The 21,944-nt window shown below is 32.8% G+C and overlaps 3 protein-coding genes across 4 annotated transcripts in view; 2 read left to right on the forward strand and 1 right to left on the reverse strand.

The window, feature by feature from the left end:
* Positions 1-207: 207 nt before the first annotated feature.
* On the forward strand, positions 208-8,820 carry LOC111045997 (vacuolar protein sorting-associated protein 28 homolog). The gene is made up of 5 exons (XM_022331512.2): positions 208-558; positions 1,269-1,332; positions 5,407-5,602; positions 6,622-6,723; positions 8,411-8,820. The coding sequence occupies exons 1-5, from the start codon at positions 552-554 to the stop codon at positions 8,675-8,677; spliced, it is 636 nt and encodes a 211-aa protein (XP_022187204.1). The 5' UTR covers positions 208-551; the 3' UTR covers positions 8,678-8,820.
* Positions 8,821-9,548: 728 nt separating this feature from the next.
* Positions 9,549-20,364, reverse strand: LOC111043423 (MKRN2 opposite strand protein). Of its 2 annotated transcripts, none has more exons than XM_039423444.1 (5): positions 20,132-20,364; positions 14,073-14,207; positions 11,828-11,905; positions 11,217-11,426; positions 9,549-10,032 (listed from the first exon to the last, which is right to left on the reverse strand). In XM_039423444.1, exons 1-5 carry the CDS (start codon positions 20,353-20,355, stop codon positions 9,798-9,800), a joined length of 882 nt encoding a protein of 293 aa, XP_039279378.1. In that variant the 5' UTR covers positions 20,356-20,364; the 3' UTR covers positions 9,549-9,797. The 2 variants fall into 2 exon arrangements, with proteins under 2 accessions (XP_039279378.1, XP_039279379.1); XM_039423445.1 differs by lacking the exon at positions 20,132-20,364 and adding an exon at positions 15,949-15,983.
* Positions 16,542-21,944, forward strand: part of LOC111045220 (protein eyes shut) — a 57,046-nt gene continuing 51,643 nt past the window's right edge. Inside the window, exons 1-2 of the mRNA XM_039422756.1 lie at positions 16,542-16,650; positions 21,419-21,567. Coding sequence (XP_039278690.1) covers positions 21,437-21,567 — 131 coding nt within the window. The 5' untranslated portion in view covers positions 16,542-16,650; positions 21,419-21,436. The remainder of the gene's footprint in view (positions 16,651-21,418; positions 21,568-21,944) is intronic.

Genomic DNA, 21,944 nt, shown 5'->3' on the forward strand with positions numbered 1-21,944 from the left:
ACGCACACATGCCTCGGCTTTCAATAGCTATACATTTTAAGCATTCAACAAGAGTATAAAAGATGATTCTTTTATGATGGTACTGACTCATTTTATTTTATCCTATTTTTATTGTCCAGTTTGTCGTTAAGAGTTAAATAGGAAAAGACCCACTTTGTTGTCCACCCACTTGAAATGCGTCTTATTCAGTTTCGAAAAATTTCCATCAACAACAGAAAAAGTATCAAGCTTGCAACTGCGATAGAAAAAACATCAGTTAATTGAAAAAAAATGTGAGATAATTTTAGTTACAGTAATTTTTTTTAATATAACTTAATAATAATAATTTATCAGTAAATAGTTTTAAGTGAGTTATCTGTCACGTGATCAATTGTTCTTGTTTTTGACAAACCACTTTGTTTTTGTTCTTGTTTCTGAAGTGATTAACATTTGAGGTTATATGATCACTGATCAGACTACAATGACTGCATAGCTGTGATTAGCCAAAATTAAATCTTAATTAGAGTAATTAATAGATTAAATTGATTCAATCATCTCATTATCGTTCAAATATGTCAGGTAACTAAAAGCTTCCATAATCTAATATTTAATAAGTAGCCTATAAGCCTACTGATCGAGTATCAATTGGTTGCTTTTTGTTCTGAATTTTTTTTTTGGAATTCGTTGTAATTTAATAGTTACTTGATTCAAGTGTTGAAAATCTAACTTTTACATAAAAGCCAATTTAACTTCACTTACCCTAATAAATCAAAAGTAATAATCTGGAGCTGGACAGACCTAACCCAACAAAAATACATCCTCCTTTGGAATTTCATGCTTTCACAGTAACTTAGGTACCTACAACACATAGAAAAGAATAAAGAAAAACATTTTTTATTCTAATTCCCATACTCAGTAAATTGACTGTGAATTTCTTGTTGCTATTGATTTGACTTATTATTATTATTGTCTTAAATTAATTAAGCCTATTCGGTTCTACATCGCTTTTCAGAAATGTGATTCGCTAAAGTAACTTTATTATTACTCAAATTAAATGCCCAATAGAAATGAATAAGCATAGCAAACAAAATATCCATGGTCTTGATTTGAAGTAGGTAACTTAGACCAAGTTTATTGTAATAATTTAACAATTAATTAATGTTAAGCCAACTAAATGAAGATTTCTCGTCTCATTTGTGTTTACGGGTATTTATGATTATATATTTTTTTACTATTCCAGTCTCTTATGTTATGTCTATTTTACTATTTGAATCTTATTCTTTTTTCAGATTCAAAACGTCCAGAATTATTTGAAGATGTCAAGCTTTTTAGAAACGCCAGAGAACGTGAGAAGTAAGTACTCCAGTAATAAAAATAATTTTACAAGGAAAAAAATTCCCGTGATCATTGTTTCTGTACTAGGCCTATAGCTAACTTGTATAACCTAGTCTAAAGAGTGGACGTTTTTCTACCCTAACATACTACGTTACTTGGAATATGAAACAGAAAATCTCTCATTAGAATTTCTCACTGTTATTATTAAATTAATAGGCTATCTAAACTTATTTACTGCATAAGAAGCTAGATTTCACTATCAATGCTTTTCTTTTTTACTCAGCACTACACTAATTTGAACGATTTCCTCCTTTTGAGAACCCGCACCAATCCTTGATTTTGTAGCAGCTGAATTGCCTCGTCGTAGTTGTGTTGGTGGAGTCGTTCCTCGTGTTTCTTACATGCCTCTGGATTACAGTGAATTCCATGTCAACTTGATCTCTGTGGAGCATGCATAATGTCCCTCTGCACCTTGTTTTTAAATCGTTCTATGACATTGATGTTTCTTCTCTTTGGCTCACCACTAAAATTGTATAAAATACCTCCATACTGGCTCCGATATAAGGTTTTACAGGAGTACTTCGTTTCAGATTGGAAGGATTTATTTGCGTCCAATCACAATCAGGCAATACAGGCTTTTTTTATTTAATTCCAAGCTGGTCTCTGTTCTTCTAGCAAAGCTTTACATCTATAGTCTTACTATACTGGTACCTATAAACTTGGTATCAATAGCATATGATACAACTTGATTGTTGACTGTTATTGGTATGGGCTAATTCTTATTGGTGAAATTGATATTAACCGTCTTGCCTTTATTTACTTCCTTTCTCTAATTTTAGGTCCAATCTTGAATTTTGTTGATAGATAATATTAAATTGTTTAAATTAAAAACTCATCGATTCAGGCACCTTTTGAAATCTCTTATTTTTCACATTTTTTTATTTCTATTATATTTTTCTTTCAAATACTTCATGAATGCTGATGCTCTAATGATGCTGAATGATCTCCAGACAATCAACATTCCTTATCATGCTCCTCATTCAATTAATATAGTGCTCAAAAGTCAAAAGTAGTCGAGACAATCATGAAGCAGCAAATGGTGGAATACTGTGAAGAGAATGACCTCCTCTGTAAAACACAACATGGCTTCAGAAGTGGTCGCTCAACAACAAGTGCACCGATTGCCCTGACAAGTGAAATACAGCATGCATTTGAGTCAGGTGATCTAGTAGCTCTTACACTCTTTGACCTGAGTAAAGCTTTTGCTTGTGTTCCACATGAAATTTTCATAAAAAAAACTGGAGAAATATGGAACTAGTGGACCAGTCCAGAAAACAATCATAAGGTATCTCGAAAACAGAAAACAAGTTGTCTCAATAAAAGGTGCAACTTCAAAGATTAGATACATTAAGCATGGAATACCACAGGGGTCTATATTGGGCCCTTTGCTGTTCATCCTTGTAACAAATGAGTTTGTGCCATGCAATGACTCCATACTGTTCGCGGATGATACAACAATAGTGTCAAGTGGAAATACATGTGACCAAGTTATGGCAAGAAATGAAGCCCATATCCAAGAGACAAAGAGATGCTTCCTGACAAACAGGCTCAGACTTAATGAGGACAGGACAAGTCTCAAACACTGATCTGTTCCCTGAAAAATGGAAACACGAACAGCGCCACTCAGCCGGTGAAGCTATTGGGGTTTTGGCTTGATAGAAAATTGAAGTGGAACAGACACATCACACAGACTTGTGTCAAACTCTCAAGGATACTACATCTCCTCAAAAAAATCGTTGTCACCTTGGAGTATATATTAACTGCTTACTACTCACTGTTCCACAGCCACATAATATATGGTATTCTGCTGTGGGAACATGCTTTAGCTAGTTCAGAGGCTTTATTGTTACAAAAAAGGCCGTCAGAATCATCACCTCTGATCGCCTGTAACTCTGTAAGCCACTGTTTAAAAATTTGAGAATACTGACCATATTCAGCCAATATGTATACTGTTCACTTGTATACAAAAAGGTCAAAGTTGACAGCCTAAAGAAGAGGAACAATGTGCATGCCCACCACACTTGAGTTGCAATTGAGGCGGTAGGTGCAATAAGGGCCTATAGGCCTATAAGCTCTTATTGGGGAGAACTCGGAAATGGATTCTTCATAATTTCTTCTATATAAGTGTGTAGATTTCATTCAAATATCTTTTTTCTCGAGGTTGATATAAGTATTATAGCAAACCCATGTTTAAGCCCTTCTTGCAGAGAACAGCTGATTTTCCCTACTTTTGTGGTTTTATTCACTATAAAACTATACTACTATATTACCTATTAAAAGCGTTGTAATTCAGCACAGCAGTATTGTATTATCAAATACAAACCCTGTGGTACCCTTGCTGTGTCTGAATCATACTCTCAATTGTATAAACCTTTCAAATATTTGAAGCAACCCCCTGAAGAACTTTCGTGGTCTATTGCACCAGCATCTCCACTTAAAATAGGAAAAAATCAAAGATGTCAAAGACCTCTATCCTTATTTGAAACAGGAGAGCAGACAGTTTATGGAGAGTTTTTTTGCGAGAAGGGTAACTAACCAAGAAGCTGATGGAGAAGTACACAACTTCTCCATTGGTTAAGAAGATGAAGAAAATGATGAACCGCTGGCCATGGATGTTTCGTCATAAGACATTTACATATTATTCTCAAATAGGATAACATTCATATTTGGGACATCATTCCAACTAATATTTGGCATCTGGTTTCAAGATTTCATTTGACTATGAACACTTTTCTAGTTTTTTTTCATAAAGACATATAGTTTTCAGCCCAATTAACAAGATTATATTAAATAGGAATGGATAAATAATTAAATATATTAAACAGTATTGTAATATTTATTACCTATACAAAATTGACTCATGAAAATAACCCAAGACCTTATTGGGGAGAACAGATTTATAAGCCCTTATTGTATAGAATGTTATAGAGAGTATTCTCCCCAATAAGGTCGTTCAACATACTTCCATATTATATTAAATTGAAAATGAAGTATCATGAAATAAAATTTGTTTTTATTAATTTAGCATAGAGAACATATTTTCAAAAGAATTGAACCATTCATATTTGAACAATGTTAACCAAATTTCACAAGATATATGTGTAAAAACTTTGGATCTTCATATCTCAGAATGATAGTTTTGAGTTACAGCCCTTATTGCACCTACCGCCTCAATTATGACCTGGACAAACCACGCACTAGATTGTTTTGGACTCAGAAAAGTCACCGGGTGCCTATATGCAGTAAAGCTGTTCAATCTACTCCCAGAACTTGTAGAAGAAGTTGAAACCATAAAGTTCAAACGCATGCTAAAAGACCATTTAATAGAACGGCCCATCCTACTCACTGGCAGAATTGGTGGATGAGCCCTTATTTTCCAATACGAACTACTGTCATCTCAGAGCCTAAGGAGAAGGGGAAGTACCCCACAGACACAGTCTATCTGGTTTTTCCCAGTCAACGACGAATAATTCAAGTAACAAGTACTAACAGTTCAAAGTTAATTTCACGTTTTCAGCTCGTAGCATTTTGTAATCGACTTGACAGCTAATTTTAAACGTCTAAACGTGTGTAACGTGTCTAAACTCTCATATCATTAAACTGTCATATATTAAAATAAACAATTTCAATAATAATTCTATTCGGTATAAACTTGTTGAGTTACTATCAAGAGAATGCATTGAAAACTTATTGATGAATATTAAAAGCATTACCACATTTTTTCTGTGGAAAATATTCTGCTGACCTATGAGGATAGTATTTGGTGCCTCACCGGAATCTTTTGAAAATCTAGCTAGAAAATATAACTAGCAAGCTATTTCAACTATTTAACTTATGTACAGTTGTATTTTATCACTTTCTACAATACAGAAAAACTTGATAACTTATACGTTATGCAAAATTAATAAGCTTTATCAAAACATTTAGTGTCACAAAATAGTGATTCTGCCGATTTCAAAATACCGTGCTATTATAATTTGCTATCTGTAATACCATTTCATCGCTATAATCAATTTTTGTTCAAATTTTCAGGTATGAGAATATGGCAGATCTCTATGCTGTTATCAATACACTCCAAAATCTTGAAAAAGCCTACATTAGAGATTGTGTGACTGCAAAGGAGTATACAGCTGCCTGCAGTAAACTGCTTGTACAGTATAAAGCTGCTTTCAAACAAGTGCAAGGAGATGACTTTCCCAACATTGAAGCTTTCATCAAAAAATATAGGGTAAGCTCATCTATAATTTAATATTTTCTCCTGCATGCTTGCTAATTTAAGGCGTCAATCAAGTTTGTTTTGAGAGGTGGAAAGATGGAATCATTTTCTAATAATATGTATACGCAAATTCGCACAGCAATCAGCAAATCTGCATAGCCCATAAATTGAATGCTGTTTATTGTGATGATACTGTTGATAATGTGAATTGATGGGTGAGAACATTTTTTGTCAACCTCATACTCAAGAACTTTATTGAACCTCAATTTGAACATACCGTCGCGGGAAGAGTATGGGAAATGATGGCGGGATGATTTTAGAGCCGATTTTATCATGTAAACCTTTCCGCTCCCGTTTCCCCATTCTTCCCGTGTGGATCTCCCAAGTACGTTTGTTGGGCAAACCAATACCTGTGTTCTTAACAAGGTAAAGGAGTTTTTCCCTATACTAACATCCCATTCATCATCTGGTTAGGTTAGGTTACTGAAGCACCCATTTCAGATTGAGGAACCTGCCCTGATAAGGTAGATCCCGTTTTTTTATATTCATGTGGTTCCCACGAACAGCTAGGGAAGTAGAGTCGACCCAGACAGAGCTCCGCATGTCCAGACAAGGCTGAATACTACAGGAGGGCGCCTGGTATCCTGCAGGCACCGTTAGAGACACCATATAAAAGCACCATTCGTCAGCATGGTCCACATCACACCTTGGTTTGGCCTGAGAAGAAGTGCCAATGGAAAAAGTGTCATTCTAGAAATGAAAAGTTGAAAGCATATTAAGAAGGAGAAGAAGGGCTTTGGAAAGGGGGTTTCTTTTAGTCGCCTCCTTCGAAAAGCAGGTATACTGTGGGTGTATTCTGGTTTTCAACAAAATCTTGAGTCCGATGATCGACTCAAAGCTCCCCCAACCCACAGGGGGTTAGTTGCACGTATATATGTCATATTTCTACTGTTGTGAACCTAATATTAATTTATAGATCATCCAAATTTGTTAGTAAAACTTGAGAAGATTATCACAATTTTTTTCAATAGCTCGACTGTCCGGCAGCAATGGAAAGAATACGCGAAGATAGACCAATCACTATAAAAGACGACAAAGGAAATACTAGCAAATGCATCGCTGACATTGTGTCGGTAAGTAAAATTTTGATCTATACACACATTCATCATAATTACCTGTAAAGTTTTGATAAGATTGTCAATAATGTGTCAGTTATTTACTGTATATTCTACCACACATATCTGTGGCTAGCTTTACAATCAAATATGTTTCTATCTGTTCAATTTGAAGGATTTGAGGTAATGTTCTTCCTGCTTCAAAATATAATTTTCTTAAAAAAAACTCACAAATAACATTGAATAGAAATTATTAACTGAATACATATATATAATTAACGATTGTTTCAAAGGTTAATCAGTGAAAGGCATTAAATTTAATTTTTATGAGGTTTTTTCTCATATTTTATAAGCATTGATTTATGTACAAGTCCGCATATTTTGACACAATCTGATCGATAAAGCTGGATTCGCACACAACATTGACAGTGAGCAGTGAACATATAAATTCCCACGTCTTCTGTTTGGACTACTCCCCCTCAGCCAGACCGAGTGAGTATGAATAGTATCATTAGAACTTAATATGATAATTATAATTTCACTGTCACTGTTTTGTGCGAATCCATCTTTACCTGACGGAATACGTAATTCGCTTACCTTATAAAAGAGTAATAGAGCATTAAATATCGAATATCTATATACTAATATTAATAAAATAAAATATCTTATTTACATCTAATTGTGACATTGAGTTGACGTACTCTGTGGATCAATTCTTAAATATCAAGTGCTAGATGCTGATTATATCTTTCAAACAAAATCTGCAACTTTTTCTCTCATTATTAATGAACATAATTTCAGCAGCAAACGTGCTGCTACAGAAATAAAATTGATTATCTATTAAAATAGTTGTTAAATGATACAATTATTTATTTCTAGTTGTCCTTCCATTTGTGATAGTGATATTGTGGTATTTGATCATCCATAATTAGTTCAATAATGTATGCAAGTTTTAGTTGTCATGCCATCCTTTAGTTCAATCGTACGTGCAGTAAATTATTCATCAATACAATTCCGTTCTACATCCAAGTTCCTACATTGATGATATTGTTGGTGTTGAACTAAAACAAAATTAGGCTAATAACTTTTTTGTATTTAATAATGTGTCTGTGTTTAGTTGATTCATATTAAATTGATTCTAGCATAGAGAAATGATAGCATAAGAAGATATCCCATTGTATAGGGCGTTTCAAATTTCACTGTAAACTCAAGCCTATATTCCTTGTAGTTCTTTTTCGTGAAAATATGTGACGCTGGTAGTCTTATTCTGTACCGTTCTTACGTTCTCACCCCAACAACGCAGTAATAATAGAAAGTTGTCAAAGGTTATCGGCTAGAGTTGACAAAAATCGGCTTGAAAATTTGAGCATAAACTATCTATAACATGGGTATCTTCTTATGCTATCCTTTCTCTATTATTCTAGTTAGTTGAGAGTAACTAACTCTCCAATCGGAAGAAGATAAGAACGAAACATTCAAATCTGTTTTACAAATCTATCTTAAATCGTGGATTGAAAAACGTTTGGTAGGAGCTCTTGACTCATTTTAACCACAATCAAATTGAATCGGAAATCCGTTATTGAACTTCCAATTTAGTTAATTGAATTATGCTATTGAAACATTATATGATAAAAAGTTTTGAAATTTTGTATTCAAAATTGTTTAGTTGACACTCTCATCGATTTCTTGTATTTTATTTTTGCAGCTATTTATCACAATTATGGATAAGCTGCGATTGGAAATCAAAGCAATGGACGAACTGCATCCCGAGCTGAGAGACCTGAACGACACGATGAACAGGCTGAGCATTCTGCCTTCAGACTTCGAAGGCAAGCGCAAAGTGAAGGACTGGCTGGATGTGCTGGAGAACATGCACGCCTCCGACGAGTTGACCGACTCCCAGGTGCGCCAACTCATCTTCGACTTGGAGACCTCCTACAACGCTTTCAACAAACTTCTGCACAGCTCCTAATCACTGTTCGTAACATATCCTTGTAATATATATTATTTCTATCTAACCACTTATTCTCCAAACTATAAATGTATTCATATTTTCATATTGTAATCACTATATTGTTTTGTTTTTAAATATTTAGTAAAAAATACATTCCTAATCGATGTGTTTGATTGATAGTTTGCTATCCTACATGGTCCGAAGTAGTATAACAGTAATATGAATGTCAATCTTGTAAAATTGGGTTATCAACAATTGTACTTTAGTTGATTTCTACTAAGAAAAATGAACTACAAATATATTTTGACTGTTATTCACAAATTTACAAACTGTATTCACACTCAACTTGTACATTTTCGACTTCAGATACTGTTGTTGGTGAGATGTTGCCATATCTATCCATAATGCAAACACTGCGATGTTGTCGAAATATCACTAATTTATTGCAAAATTACATACATGTTTCAACATCAGTGGTGTCATCTTCAGTGTGATACTGAAATTGGATGTATATAAATTTTATGTATTTCTGACAATATCCCAGTGTTTTCATTCTACATTTTCGTTAACAAGTTATAAAAATAATAGGAGTAGTTATTGTCTTTTTTACCACTTTATTTTACCTTTTTAACGAATAATGCTGCTGGATCACAAAAATGATGATCTGTTTGATTAGTCTATTTCAGTCAGTAGAACTATTTTCAATGAAGAGGCGAGAAATCACACTTCGATGTACAACATTCATGTCACAAGCCGTTCAAAGTTCCAATCGACAAAAAACGGTGTTAATATGTCAAAACATGATGTTAATAATATTGTTGTCGAATTCTCAATCATGAAAAGAAATTTCCCCAAAACTTATAGGTATGACAATAAAAATAAATCAATGAAACATTTTACCTTTTAATATGAAATAATTTGTGATTCTTCTATGACATCTCATTAATATAATGAGCAGTAAATTTATATCTTCAGTTCAATATATACAACCATAAAACTATCAAAAAGTACAAATAATAAACTAACAAATTCAAGTCTACAAATATCAATATTTCAGTTTTGAAGTGACTAACCACACAGTTGTCTCAACCACAGTAGCATTTTTATAAACTAAGAGTTTATATAATACAATAATTTACTAAACAACAGTGGGGATACTTTTGTTTGACTTGGAATTACGACACACATAGTAACCACTGTCTTTGAGTCTTCTGTACAGGGCTATATACTTGCATGCCACTGTGGCTCTGGGGGAAACAAAAGCTTCACAAAACTTGACGCGGCTCACAGCTGCTTCGCTCAAACTGCCATCCCTCAGGCAGCGCAGGAATGACAGCACAAATGTGTAGCAATTGAATGTTTCTTCATGATACCTGTTGGAATAGAAGAAGTTTAGGTGAGAACCTCTCGGATCACGTCATCAATCATTGAGAAATTGGGGTGAGTTGAACGATTTTTATTGGTACTGGATATTGATTATACTTCTTCAAGGCAAACTTCGCAATTACTAGCAATATTCTATCATTTGAAATAGTACAATTTTTCAATTTATTCAATTGTAACGAAGTAAACCAATCAAAATTTAAAACAGAAGTCAAAAATAAATTTATAGAATTATTAAGTTTGGCTGCACACTTTCTGCATCTTAATACTTCATTTTTTACGAAAAACACTTGAATCAATTACTTCGGAAGCATAATCTTCTATTTGAATCCAGCCAAATGAATGACCAGTCAAACCCATGAAAATGACTGAGGCTATTACGCTACTTCAAGTTAAGGCTGTGCAAAGGCTAAAAATAAACATTGTACTGGTCATATTTTTCAAAGTTATTCGATTTGTATATCATCAAGCTGTCAAAATGAAATAGTTTTCTCAGGAAAACATTTTTTCCGATCATTACTTTTTGATAAATGAGCGCATAAAGTTTAAATTTTTGGGACAGAACATTTCAAATTCGGTAAGAGTTAAATCCATGAGATTCAGAGGATAAATTTTTCACGGTATTGTTGATTGAATAAAACCTAAATCTTTTGAAAATTTCAATTTTTGAGAAAGTTATTCAATTTAACAAAAATTACCAAAAATAACTCAACTAAAAGTTATTTTTGGTGATTTATAGTAAATTGACAAACTTTCTCAAAAATTGATATTTTAAGAAAATTTTTTGTTTTACTTGATTAAAATTGCCATGAAGAATTTATACTCTGAATCTCATCGATTTATCTCTTACCGAATTTGAAATGTTCTGTCCCAAAAACTTAAACTGTAGGCGCTCATATCTCGAAAAGTAATGATCGGAAAAAAAAGTTTTCTTGAGAAAACTTTTTCATTTTGATAGCTTGATGATATACAAATCGAAAAACTTTGAAAAATATCACCAGTAGAAAGTTTATTTTTAGCCTTTGCACAGCCTTAAACAAGAGATACCAAATTTCCCAAATGCATGAAATTTGTGTAATCACCACCCAAGGTTTTGATAAAACCTTCTTTCAGGATAACAACAAAACCTCCTACTCAATTTTTTTAAAGAGAATTGGCGTGAAATTTTTCAAACCTCTGAGGTGTCCAACAATCTTCTTTTGACAGGGTCTCCAGAGTTGTGTCCCAGTGCTCAATCCATGGCTCTGCAGTCATCTGACTGACTATCAGACATTGGTTCCACAGTGCTGTTCTATCCCTATGGAGGCCACCCTTATCAAATTCCACCACATGGCCCTTTGAATTGGTGACACCAATGTGTAAATCCATTGATACCTTGTAATCACTGGAAAAGTTGTGAGAAAGTCTCGATTAATTTTTTACGATATAGATTACAGTATCCAGACAAAAACATGAAACTGAAGTAATTGATAATCTCTCGACAATCAAAATAGTTATTTCGCTAGTAATCTTTCATTTGACTTGAGCGACGAATTTTTAACCGACCGTTGAATTAGTGAGAATTCGTGTAGTTGACTTTCAATTTTAAGCATCAAATTTTAATAAGCTATGATTCATAATCGTGGAAACTTTATTTCTATTCTTATGTTAAGTAATCAAATCTTCTGTTGCTTATGATAATTCAATTTTCCTCCTAGCCAAGCGAAAGGAGAAATATTAACAGTATATACACAACAGAGACGGTGAATTGTTGATCAAAAGTAATTATCAAGATACTGAACTCACTTTAGAAAGTCTCCGTTTGTAGGTTTGATGACGACTGCACATGGATGTTGTGAAGCTCGAACAAATGGATAAGGAACTCTGAAAAGATTTTTTAATTACAAATATGTTTATCAATAATAGGCTATATAGACACTATAGGCTATATATAGACTCAATATATAAACATTGATAACACTTATCATTAGCGTCTATTCTCAGTTTATTATATTATGAAATTAAATTTTTATTGATAGATATCAATGAAACTGAATTGCATTTATAATATTGAGATAACTTAATCTATACATTTCTTATAAGATGAATGTGAGTCGGAACAGGCAATAGCCTAATCCCTGTTCGAAAGATTTTGACGAAAATAAATTCACAAACAGTTCAAATTTGATTCGATTCTGATGCTATCACATAATGACTCAGAGTCACACAATGACTATGAAACCACATATTTATGATTAAATAAGGCTTTCTTAAATTCTTGATTTCATGAAAAATAAACTAATATAGGTAGTTTAAATGCTCTCATAAAATAGTTTAAAGATCATTAATTTCAAAAATAATATATTTTCAAACCAAAACCCCTGTAATGTATGTAGAAGAATAATTTGAAATCACAATTGATTGATCAAGCACTTGGTTCTTATTAATAATTCGTATTTTTATATTAAAGATATTGCATACTCATTATCCATTTAATAAATCTACAGTTGGAAGAAAAACAGATTAAAAAGCTTAACATAAAATATTTTTTCACACTTATTTGGCGAACTTTGAGCCCCACGCCTCATCACCCATGCACAAGATACAGCCACATCTGGGCTTTATCAGAAAAATGTTTGATAAAAATCATACTATCGTCGAATAGTGCAGAATGTAATTTAATCATTATATGACGTGATAATCGATTTTTATAAAACCTTTTAGATGTTCAATCGACGAAACAGCACCAGGAAATGATATTGCACCAGCAGCTAATATTGACCAAATATTTGGGTGTTTCAAATATAAAATGAATAGGAAAACATTTCGCAAAAAAATATTAGAATAAAGTAGATATAACAGCTTAATATAATACGTATATTATTATAGAGATATGATACATTGCCAATATATTGGTTAATCTCTTGATCAGCTAGTATTTTCCTTCAATGAATTTGGCATGCTATAGCTTTCCTCTCGAATACGACGCAAAGAAAATTTAATTGGTTTTTATAATTTGATTGTTTGGGAAGAGATGTCGAGGTATTTCTCCATAATTGAAAGAATAAGACAATGCTATTATCTTGTCAAGGCGCAAGAAATTGGTTGGAATGGTTTTGGTATGAGAGAAAGAGCTTTCGTCATTGAAGATAATAGGTGTAAAATTTAATAAGTCATTATATTATTTATAGTGTCATTATTGGTGTTGAGGGTAGAAAAGTAATTATTCATATATAGTCAATTTATGCACTTTGTGCTCTCATTATTATAATGTTGATATTATTAATTATTATACGATTTCCTTCAAAAATATTAATGATTAAATTCGATTTAGTTTATCCAATTCATAAATTTTAATTGAATTATTTTAATCTTTTTATATAGATAATCTGATTCTTCCTTCACTAAGCACATTATAAAATCAAATATAATTTGTGATTGTTTGAGGAGAGAAATCTCATTAAGTTTTAACACTAAAATGAAGCCTTGTAAACTAAAATAATTGTAAAAAATAAAATATTCACTCACTGACAGGAGCATGCTTTCGAATCAAATGGGATTCATCATCAACATTATTATTTTCTAATAAAAAAATTTATTAATAGAATCTACGTGTACTTCTTAATATAATTGAACTTTGTTGCCAAACTGTAAGGGATTTGTTGGAATGAATTCAGATTCTCTCATCGAAAACAATATAAAATGCCAAACTTTAAGGGCAATGTATTTATTGGTGTTTGTTATCAAGGATATAAGTGTAATCAATAGAATAATTGATACGCTTTGTGCTAGCATCATATTTAGTTGGTGGCAAGTTGTGAAGAAATGATAGGAATGAATTCTGATATCCTCATTGAAAACAATATAAAATGAAATGTATTTATTGATGTTTGTTATTAAGGATAGAAGTGAAACAATAGAATAATTGGGACGCTTTGTGCTAGTGGCAAGTTGTGAAGAAATGATTGAAATGAATTTGGTATGAGAGTGCTTTGCTGATAATGAAAAGAATGGAATAGCAGAGTGGTGGTTGGGGTTGGGGTTGGTTTACCTGAAAGGCAGCAGAGCCGCCTGGCTGTGGTCCAACCGAGTGCGACAAGCCGGGCAATTCTCGGGCAGCTGGAAGCAGAACACTCGCGGACCGCAGTGCTCCACACAGATTATACCTGCATCCGAGTCCATTACACTGCAAACAGAGCAACAGTCACAGCCTTAGCCACTCTAAAAGATCAATAGCCCACTGCACAATGCTATAGCATACTCTGTCACCGCATCCCAAACACTAGTTGCTATAGGCTAATATTTGATAGAACTATTTAGTCATGATTTTTGTAATGTTAACAACATTTCACTCATAATTACAAAAATTAGAAAATAATCATGAAAACGAACCTTCAAAAAAATTGAGTGATGGAAACTCATGAAATGGTTGTTTATTAATAAAGTGTAATGATTGCAGTACATAGTATGATACCGCTAGTTATGTAAATATTGTTATAAAATGAATTTTTCATAATAAATTGGACACTATATCAATAATTACAATTACAAAAATTATGGAGACGAACTTTTAAATGAATTAAGTGGTGGAAAATAATGAAATGGTTGCATACTAATAAAATATTATCACTAACGCACTAAGTGTAGTGATTGCAGTACATAGTATGATATCGATATAGCGATATAAAAGGCAATTTTAGATAATAAATTGGACACTATATTAATAAAAATTACAAAAAATATGGAAACGTACTTTTTAAAAACTTGAGTGATGGAAACTCATGAAATGGTTTTATATTAATAGTTATTACTAATGCATTAAGTATAATGATTGCAGTACATAGTATGATATCGCTAGTTAGGTAGATATTGTTATAACATGCCTTTTTTGATAATAAATTGGACACTATGTAGAATTATAATAATCTTTCCTGATTGAATAAACTAGCACTGTTCTTTCTCAATTTTTCTAAGACACGACTCGTTTCCGATAAATCATTTTAAAGTTTTTTTTTAAATTAATTATCCGAAACTTGTCATGACTAAGAGTACTAGTTCACTCAATCCAGTAACTATCAAGTCTCCCTATGAAAATAAGGATAGGAAAAGGATAGGACCTAACACATCTTTTATTCAAGTTTAATAAATTATTCACTGTGACTTAGTGACAGTGTGACTACGGCTTTGAGATTATTTGATAGAATAAGGAATTTAGAAGACATACTTTAACGATAATTCCAAATAAACCAATCACCAGTAGCTTATTAGTCCCTGCATACTTTAATATTTCAATATTAGGAGATTGGCGTGAGAACTGAAACATTGCTGATCATTTTTCATGAGTTAATTAATATGAATAAAACATAAAATACATTATTGTCCGTCTTCTGTCGGCAAGTTTTGTAGAGCTACTTGAAAGTGAGGTGAAACTGAAGCAAAGAAGTCTCCAATCATAATTCTACTATCAACATTAAAATTGGCTAATTGAATTTGATACATCATCGCTATTTTGTAGTTTAAATTCAACCAATTCGATTGGTGATCTAAATTGTTTCCTGTTTAGCTGAAAATCATATTTCCAAACACTAAATCACACTTGAAGACAACATCATAAACCTCATTGAACATTAATTCACCAAAATGGTATTCCGAATAATTCATAAATTTTGAATAATTTATTGGTAATATTTAATTTTTATTTATTGGTATGTTTTTTTGGTAATTGGAATAATTTCAAATCTTAACATCATACTTTTGAAAATTCCATATAATAATTTCCATATATTTAAAATTTATAAAAAAGTACAACAGAAAGAAAACAATATGCAGTCAAAGAAGGCATTTCAAAGAATGATAATATTATTTTTCATCTACTAAAATTTGTTTATTATAGAATGAGATGAAGTGTAAATTTAGTAAAATAATACCATTTTTCCAAGAGGTTCATAATACAATAATATGTATTATCATTCCATCTCGTATCATGCACTATGTAGGTTTCCTGGCCATTCAAAATTACATTAGCCTATAAAAAATAATACCAGACACTGTAAATATGTTTATTTCATTTAATCTCAAATTTAAGAATCAATTCCTAAATGAATTAACAGAAAAATGAGGGTGTAGTAAGTATAACAAGGAGCTAGTATGGAAGGAATAATTGATTTAATGATTGGGCCTACGATTGTGGAGGTCCCTAATATGCATAAGTAGATTCAGGTGCCGGCTTTACGGTCAAGTGGAAAAGTGAATTATTAGAGCACACACAATTGATAGGGGAAACTGGAATTATTCGGCAGTCCATTCCTTTGATGAGCGAGGGCGGCGAGTGTGTGGTTGAGAGGGGTCGCTCTCGCCGAGATTGCTGCCATCAATAGTCTCAGGTAAGTCAAGTGAGGGAGAGACAGTGAATAAAGTAGCAGTTTAAGGGTTGAAGACAGGGTGGGAGTCATATTGACAAGGGGTTGGATAGAGACTGGCACAGTTTGCATTGTTGTTGATCGGTGGCCATGGTTACCAGGTGGTTGTTGGAAGGATAGCAAGCCAGTGAGCCGCCAACTGCAACACAGACTGCTAGTGGTGCGGTGCGACTGACTTCTTTCAACATACCTCCTCACTACTCCACACAGGTACTGTGCCACCACCACTTCTCACTCCTCATCCTAAGCAAACATCTCTCTCGTGTCAACTTGAACAAAATATTTAGTGAGGCATTTTCTGCTTGATCTGGTAGAAATTTGCAAATATTTGGTGATGCAAATATTTACGAGTTATCACACTATGCTTCCTCTTCAATAATAAGAAAATTCTTTCTCTTGATAAATAATAAACTATTTAAGAAGGTTGGTCTGGTTATTCTATCGTCTCATTAATTGGAGATTGAACATTTCAAGGAACTCTTCAATGATAATCAATTTTCTTATCCTCCTTCAAGTTGAGTCTTAAATTATTCCCCAATAGTTTTAAAAAAATATTGAAAAACAGAATCAAAAGTGCCGGTACTCAATTTAGATATACCGTATGGTAATCTAATAGATATTATAGTTTGGAACACATATGCAATTCTTATTGACATGTCCTCAACAAGTTCTCATTGCAAATGATACAATAATGCTCTGAAGCGAATGAAAATAATGAACAATATTCCCAATAACTGTAAACATTTGAGAATATTTATATGGGCATGAAAATAAGAAGTTCCTGACAAACAGTTGAAATGGAATTTGAAAACTTATTTCACTAAGATTTTTTCACAGTTTCTTCCTCTTGTGATTAATGCAATCATTATAATTACAATAAAACCTGATACCAGAAGTTATAGTCATAGCATACTGGTAGAAGTTACAAAATTGAGCTCAATTGAGTTGTGTTATTTGAAAATGTATTTATTTAAAAATATACATATCCTAGTTGCTTGAAGATGTGCTGCGTTTGGAAGCTTTTAGAGTCAAGAAGTGGTGCTTCACATGTGTGCTAATGCAACAAATGGAATTTTCACTTTGATCCTAGGCATAAAATGTAATTCTTATTACTTTTTATACAAATTTTTATAAAAAAATCAAGGTTCGCAGAAATTGTATTATCACGCAATTAGATTCGTCTCATGGTGTTCTAATATCTAGAGAAACATTCTGCCTGGCGCCCTCAAACAAATTAGAAAATGTTCAGATGATATTCAAAAATGTTCGCTTCAATATTATAAATTTCCTATCATTCACTACCGGTACTCAAACTGGCTATTTGAAAATTGTGTAAAAAATTACAGAATCTTCAACAAATGTATCAACTTACACATTTTATGTTTGTTTATCTTCCACACCAACATTTTCCAAAGACTACATTCTAACCTATAACAAAACCTTTTATAGGAGAGCAATGAGCTTTCAGGATCTCTCTGCTTCTTCTTCTTTGTCCAGTCCGAAATGAACCTGTCTGTTCACAGTCCATACTTTTTGCAACTTTCATAACTGGGCTACTATAGGCCTACTATACTTTTGATAGTACCGCCTATCTTCGTTTATGTGGTATTACGAACTATTCAATAAATTGAGAATATACGTAATATAATACACACTTATATTAGTTAACCTACAGACTTTAAAAAATCCTACTAAAAACTTTGTGAATCTGTCAATACTTGTAAGTGAAATAATATTCGAGTATTGTTTTAGTTTCCTGTGGATGAGCATGACTAGAAATTCATTATCTAGCATAGGCTATTATTAATATAAAAAACATTATGATAAGTGGAGGTTGCCTGCCAAACTGTTATGAGATTTGACAAAATAATCTGTAGAATTGAAATAGCAGACCAGCACTTTTTAATGATAGTCTTTCTCGACTCTCAAACTACTATCATCAAACCTTGAAAGATTTAAGTGACGCCCATCATGAAAACGTGGAACTTCATTTGGCAGGTAATCAATATAGCCTGGTTAGTCCACAACTTATTAAATAGAGTCAGATGGCCAGGAAAACAGGAGCGGTTGAAATTTTTATGAGCAGAAGGTTCGTCGAACCGTCAACCAAAACACTCATGGAAGGATGGAATAGGCTAATGCTAGATCATAAATAGAAATGAAGACAGTGCTTTCCTTATATCGATTGTACTCCTCCCCTCATTCCTTAACGAGTTTAGAATGTATATTTGAAGAAATGATTCATTCGTTCTAGAATTTCAGATTGGATTCAAACAGAAATCAAAACTCAGTATTGTTTTTTCACCATCTATTCCTCGTATTTTATTCTTTCAGTTTTACCTAGTCAACTTGTTGGATTTCACTTTGAAAACTTTATGAGAGCGTTTCAATCTATTTTTCTCTTCTCACATTTATCTTACAATACATTGGAATAAAATTAAATAATAGCATGTAAATTTCTTCACGTCCGATACCTATATTATTATCTTGTTTACATACCGGTACAGCAGTTATCCTCTTGACTGGATCACTCATATCTTATTTTATAGTAACCAGTTATAATTTTTATACATTGTAAATTGATTGTGATTCTCTAGCATATGTGCTTCACAAATTGAAATAAAATTGTGTAATTTAATTTTCAATTAATCTCTACAAATATTTCTGAAATTATTTGAAAGTTTGATAAATCTGGAAACGAACACTTAAGATATGATTTCCACAATTCTGGAATATTATTTATAATTTACAGTACCTAATTGATTGTGGAGTGAAGTGCTTATATTTCCACACAATCTAAATGTAGTGGCACTATAATTGATAGAAATATTATTGGTATCAATATTAATATAAATATTGAAATATTATAAAGAAAACTATCTCTTTTGATTTGAATTCAAACCTTCAATCTTCATGCCTTTACATTTAATGCGATTTTAAAGAGTAGCCTGATATCAACTGAATAAAGTGCGATAATTTTAATAACTTTTTGGTAAGAGGTCATAAATATTAGATTCCTTATATACCTTATTTATATGTATTAAACTAATTCTGAAAATTTAATGACATCCACTGCGTGATTATAATATATAATATTGAATTGGTTTACATGTAGTTTGCGTAAAAGTCAGCGTCCTGCACCTTCGTGTTTCAGTGTGTCTTCCAAAAAAAAAAGAAAAGAAATCAAGTCGAATAGTTGAACTTGGATTTTATGCAAAGTAGGTACTAAGAACGTGATGGCCAATTTGAACAATGCAAGCGGCGTTTTGCTATACACAGGGCAGATTAGTAAATCAAAATTTCATTTGATGAGGTTAATGAAGTAAATGAGGAATATATTGTGTAACTTTTACCTTATATAAGTGAGAAGGATAAATTATGTGATTTTCTGAAATAATTTCAGCGAATGAAACGTTCACAGTAATCAAAATATCAAACATTGACCGACATACCAGGATCATCGAAGAGGTGGTTTGTTGATAGCATGATGTGTATTTACCTGCGTAAAAAGATAGCACGCACAGCCAAGCCAAGAAGCGAATAGCTGAGGACGAAAAATTGATTTTGGAAAAGCGAGCAGGATGAGCGAGAGAGGAGATGCTAGCAGTACCAGGCCGAGAGCGGCGCAGCGCTGTGGGAGAGACAGAGAAAGATACGCGTGATCTGGAACTGTTATCTCGCATGCACCTACCAGCCAACAGCCAAGTAGTGGAGAACTGTGTGTTGATTGAGTCTCTGCGCTGTGCGACTGCTAACTATCAACAAATAATCAACGAGACCGCGATCATCTCCGACGCCTACTACCAACTCTTTATTACAACAACAATGGACGAATGCACTATCGCCTCCAGTATTCAAGTTACACCTGGCGCGTAATTCAGAACACAGGAAGTCACAGCTTACAGCCATGCTCATTGCTCACTGCAACACAAACACACTCAGTTTAGAGTACAATGCACAGCGATTCCCATCAGACAAGCAGTCACAGAAACATTTGTCACGCACCCAAGTTCTCAGCTATCACCACTTTGCTGCCACTGCTTGGTCTATACTGGAATTCGGTCAGGTGCTCAATCGCAAATGGTCATTTTATGTGTGACATGACCCAACAAGAAATAGCTCCTTTTAATGAAATTGGAAATACCGCATGTTAATGAATAAATAAATAGTGGGATGAGAGAGATTGCGGGATGAGCAGAGATGAAGAAATACCTAGATATCGATGAAAGAAAAATATTTTAACATTATTGCTCTGCATAAACAGTATTCGCCTCATGAAAAACACAATTTTCAAGTTATATTTTTGAGTACCGTAGGTTTTTTTGCTTCAGCCGTAGATTTTTGAAAGAAAAATAAACAGTTTTCACCTCTAGTAATGAGTAGCCACACTTCCTAAAACACGTGAATAAAAAATAAACTAATCAGCTTATTTCATCCCATTCTAATCTTTAATTTCATCCCATTCGAAAATAATACTAAAAACAAAAAGTGGATTTTATTCTTGAGATTTAGAAAGTTATTCTCCCAACTAAGCAATCTTTAAATTTGTTCATTAAAGTTTTCAGAAAATTGCAGGAAGAGTGAGTGATATTTAGCCTAGTCTAATTTTACAAGGGCCGAATAACTAATAAAACAACAAAATTTCAACTACAGTATGATGGAGGTTTATTTAATTAATGAATAAGATACCGTAGTGCAGCAGTATACAGATTAAACATATAAAGAAAACTTTTCGCATTTAATCTGTACAGTGATATTCTATCTTTATTTTTCGAATAAATCTATTGCAAAAAATCCATCATCGAAATTTTACATATTTTTACAATTTATTATATTTGAATTTTGTAAAATATTTTATGTATTGTATATTTTCAAAATTTCATGCTAAACCAGAAGTGAGTTTCAAAAGTCATTGCAATTGGATAACTTTGAATTATGATTTTTATTGACAGAAAAATATAATTGTTTTGTTGCATAGTTCGGGTGAGGATGCCGGATGTTGCCTGGGTTTAGAGCCCTGCTGGCGGCTGTGACCGCTTCATGGCTCCTGCTGCGGCTGTCCTCGGCGGGGTTCGCCTGCCTCAGCAACCCCTGCATCTATGGCATCTGCATGGATGATCTCAACAGGTCACATGTCAAACCTATCTTTATTTCATCTCTTCTATATGAAGACTTCAATTGTTTTCTCCAATGACTATTATTTTCATAAATGTAGTCAAATTAAAAATCATCTCAACTTCATCTCATTTATTTTTCAACTAACTACATCCACAACTTTTCAAAAAATCTACAAAAAAATCCTGCATGTTTTAAAATTCTGAGACTACTGTAGAATACTGTGAATCATTTTGTATTTGTCTTTCAAGCCAGAATGAAGGTCATTTTCATTTCATTCTTGTATTGTCAACTTATGAGGTTTATAATACCTAAATTTATATTTTAACTTCAAAATCAATCAATTTTCAAGTGATTGTTCATCCAGTTTTAATAAGCATCAATATGAA

This window comes from Nilaparvata lugens, chromosome 3, assembly GCF_014356525.2.
Source record: "Nilaparvata lugens isolate BPH chromosome 3, ASM1435652v1, whole genome shotgun sequence".
Lineage (NCBI taxonomy): Eukaryota > Metazoa > Arthropoda > Insecta > Hemiptera > Delphacidae > Nilaparvata > Nilaparvata lugens.

Excerpts from the sequence above, each read along its gene's own strand:
- LOC111045997 (XM_022331512.2), top strand. Across the intron at positions 5,603-6,621 it reads CTTTCATCAAAAAATATAGG|CTCGACTGTCCGGCAGCAAT; the intron begins GTAAGCTCATCT and ends TTTTTTCAATAG. Across the intron at positions 6,724-8,410 it reads GCATCGCTGACATTGTGTCG|CTATTTATCACAATTATGGA; the intron begins GTAAGTAAAATT and ends TTATTTTTGCAG.
- LOC111043423 (XM_039423444.1), bottom strand. The coding sequence starts at position 20,355 with ATGAGCATGGCTGTAAGCTGTGACTTCCTGTGTTCTGAATTACGCGCC. Across the intron at positions 14,208-20,131 it reads CACTACTTGGCTGTTGGCTG|TGTAATGGACTCGGATGCAG; the intron begins GTAGGTGCATGC and ends CTCTGTTTGCAG. Across the intron at positions 10,033-11,216 it reads GATTGTTGGACACCTCAGAG|GTATCATGAAGAAACATTCA; the intron begins GTTTGAAAAATT and ends CTATTCCAACAG.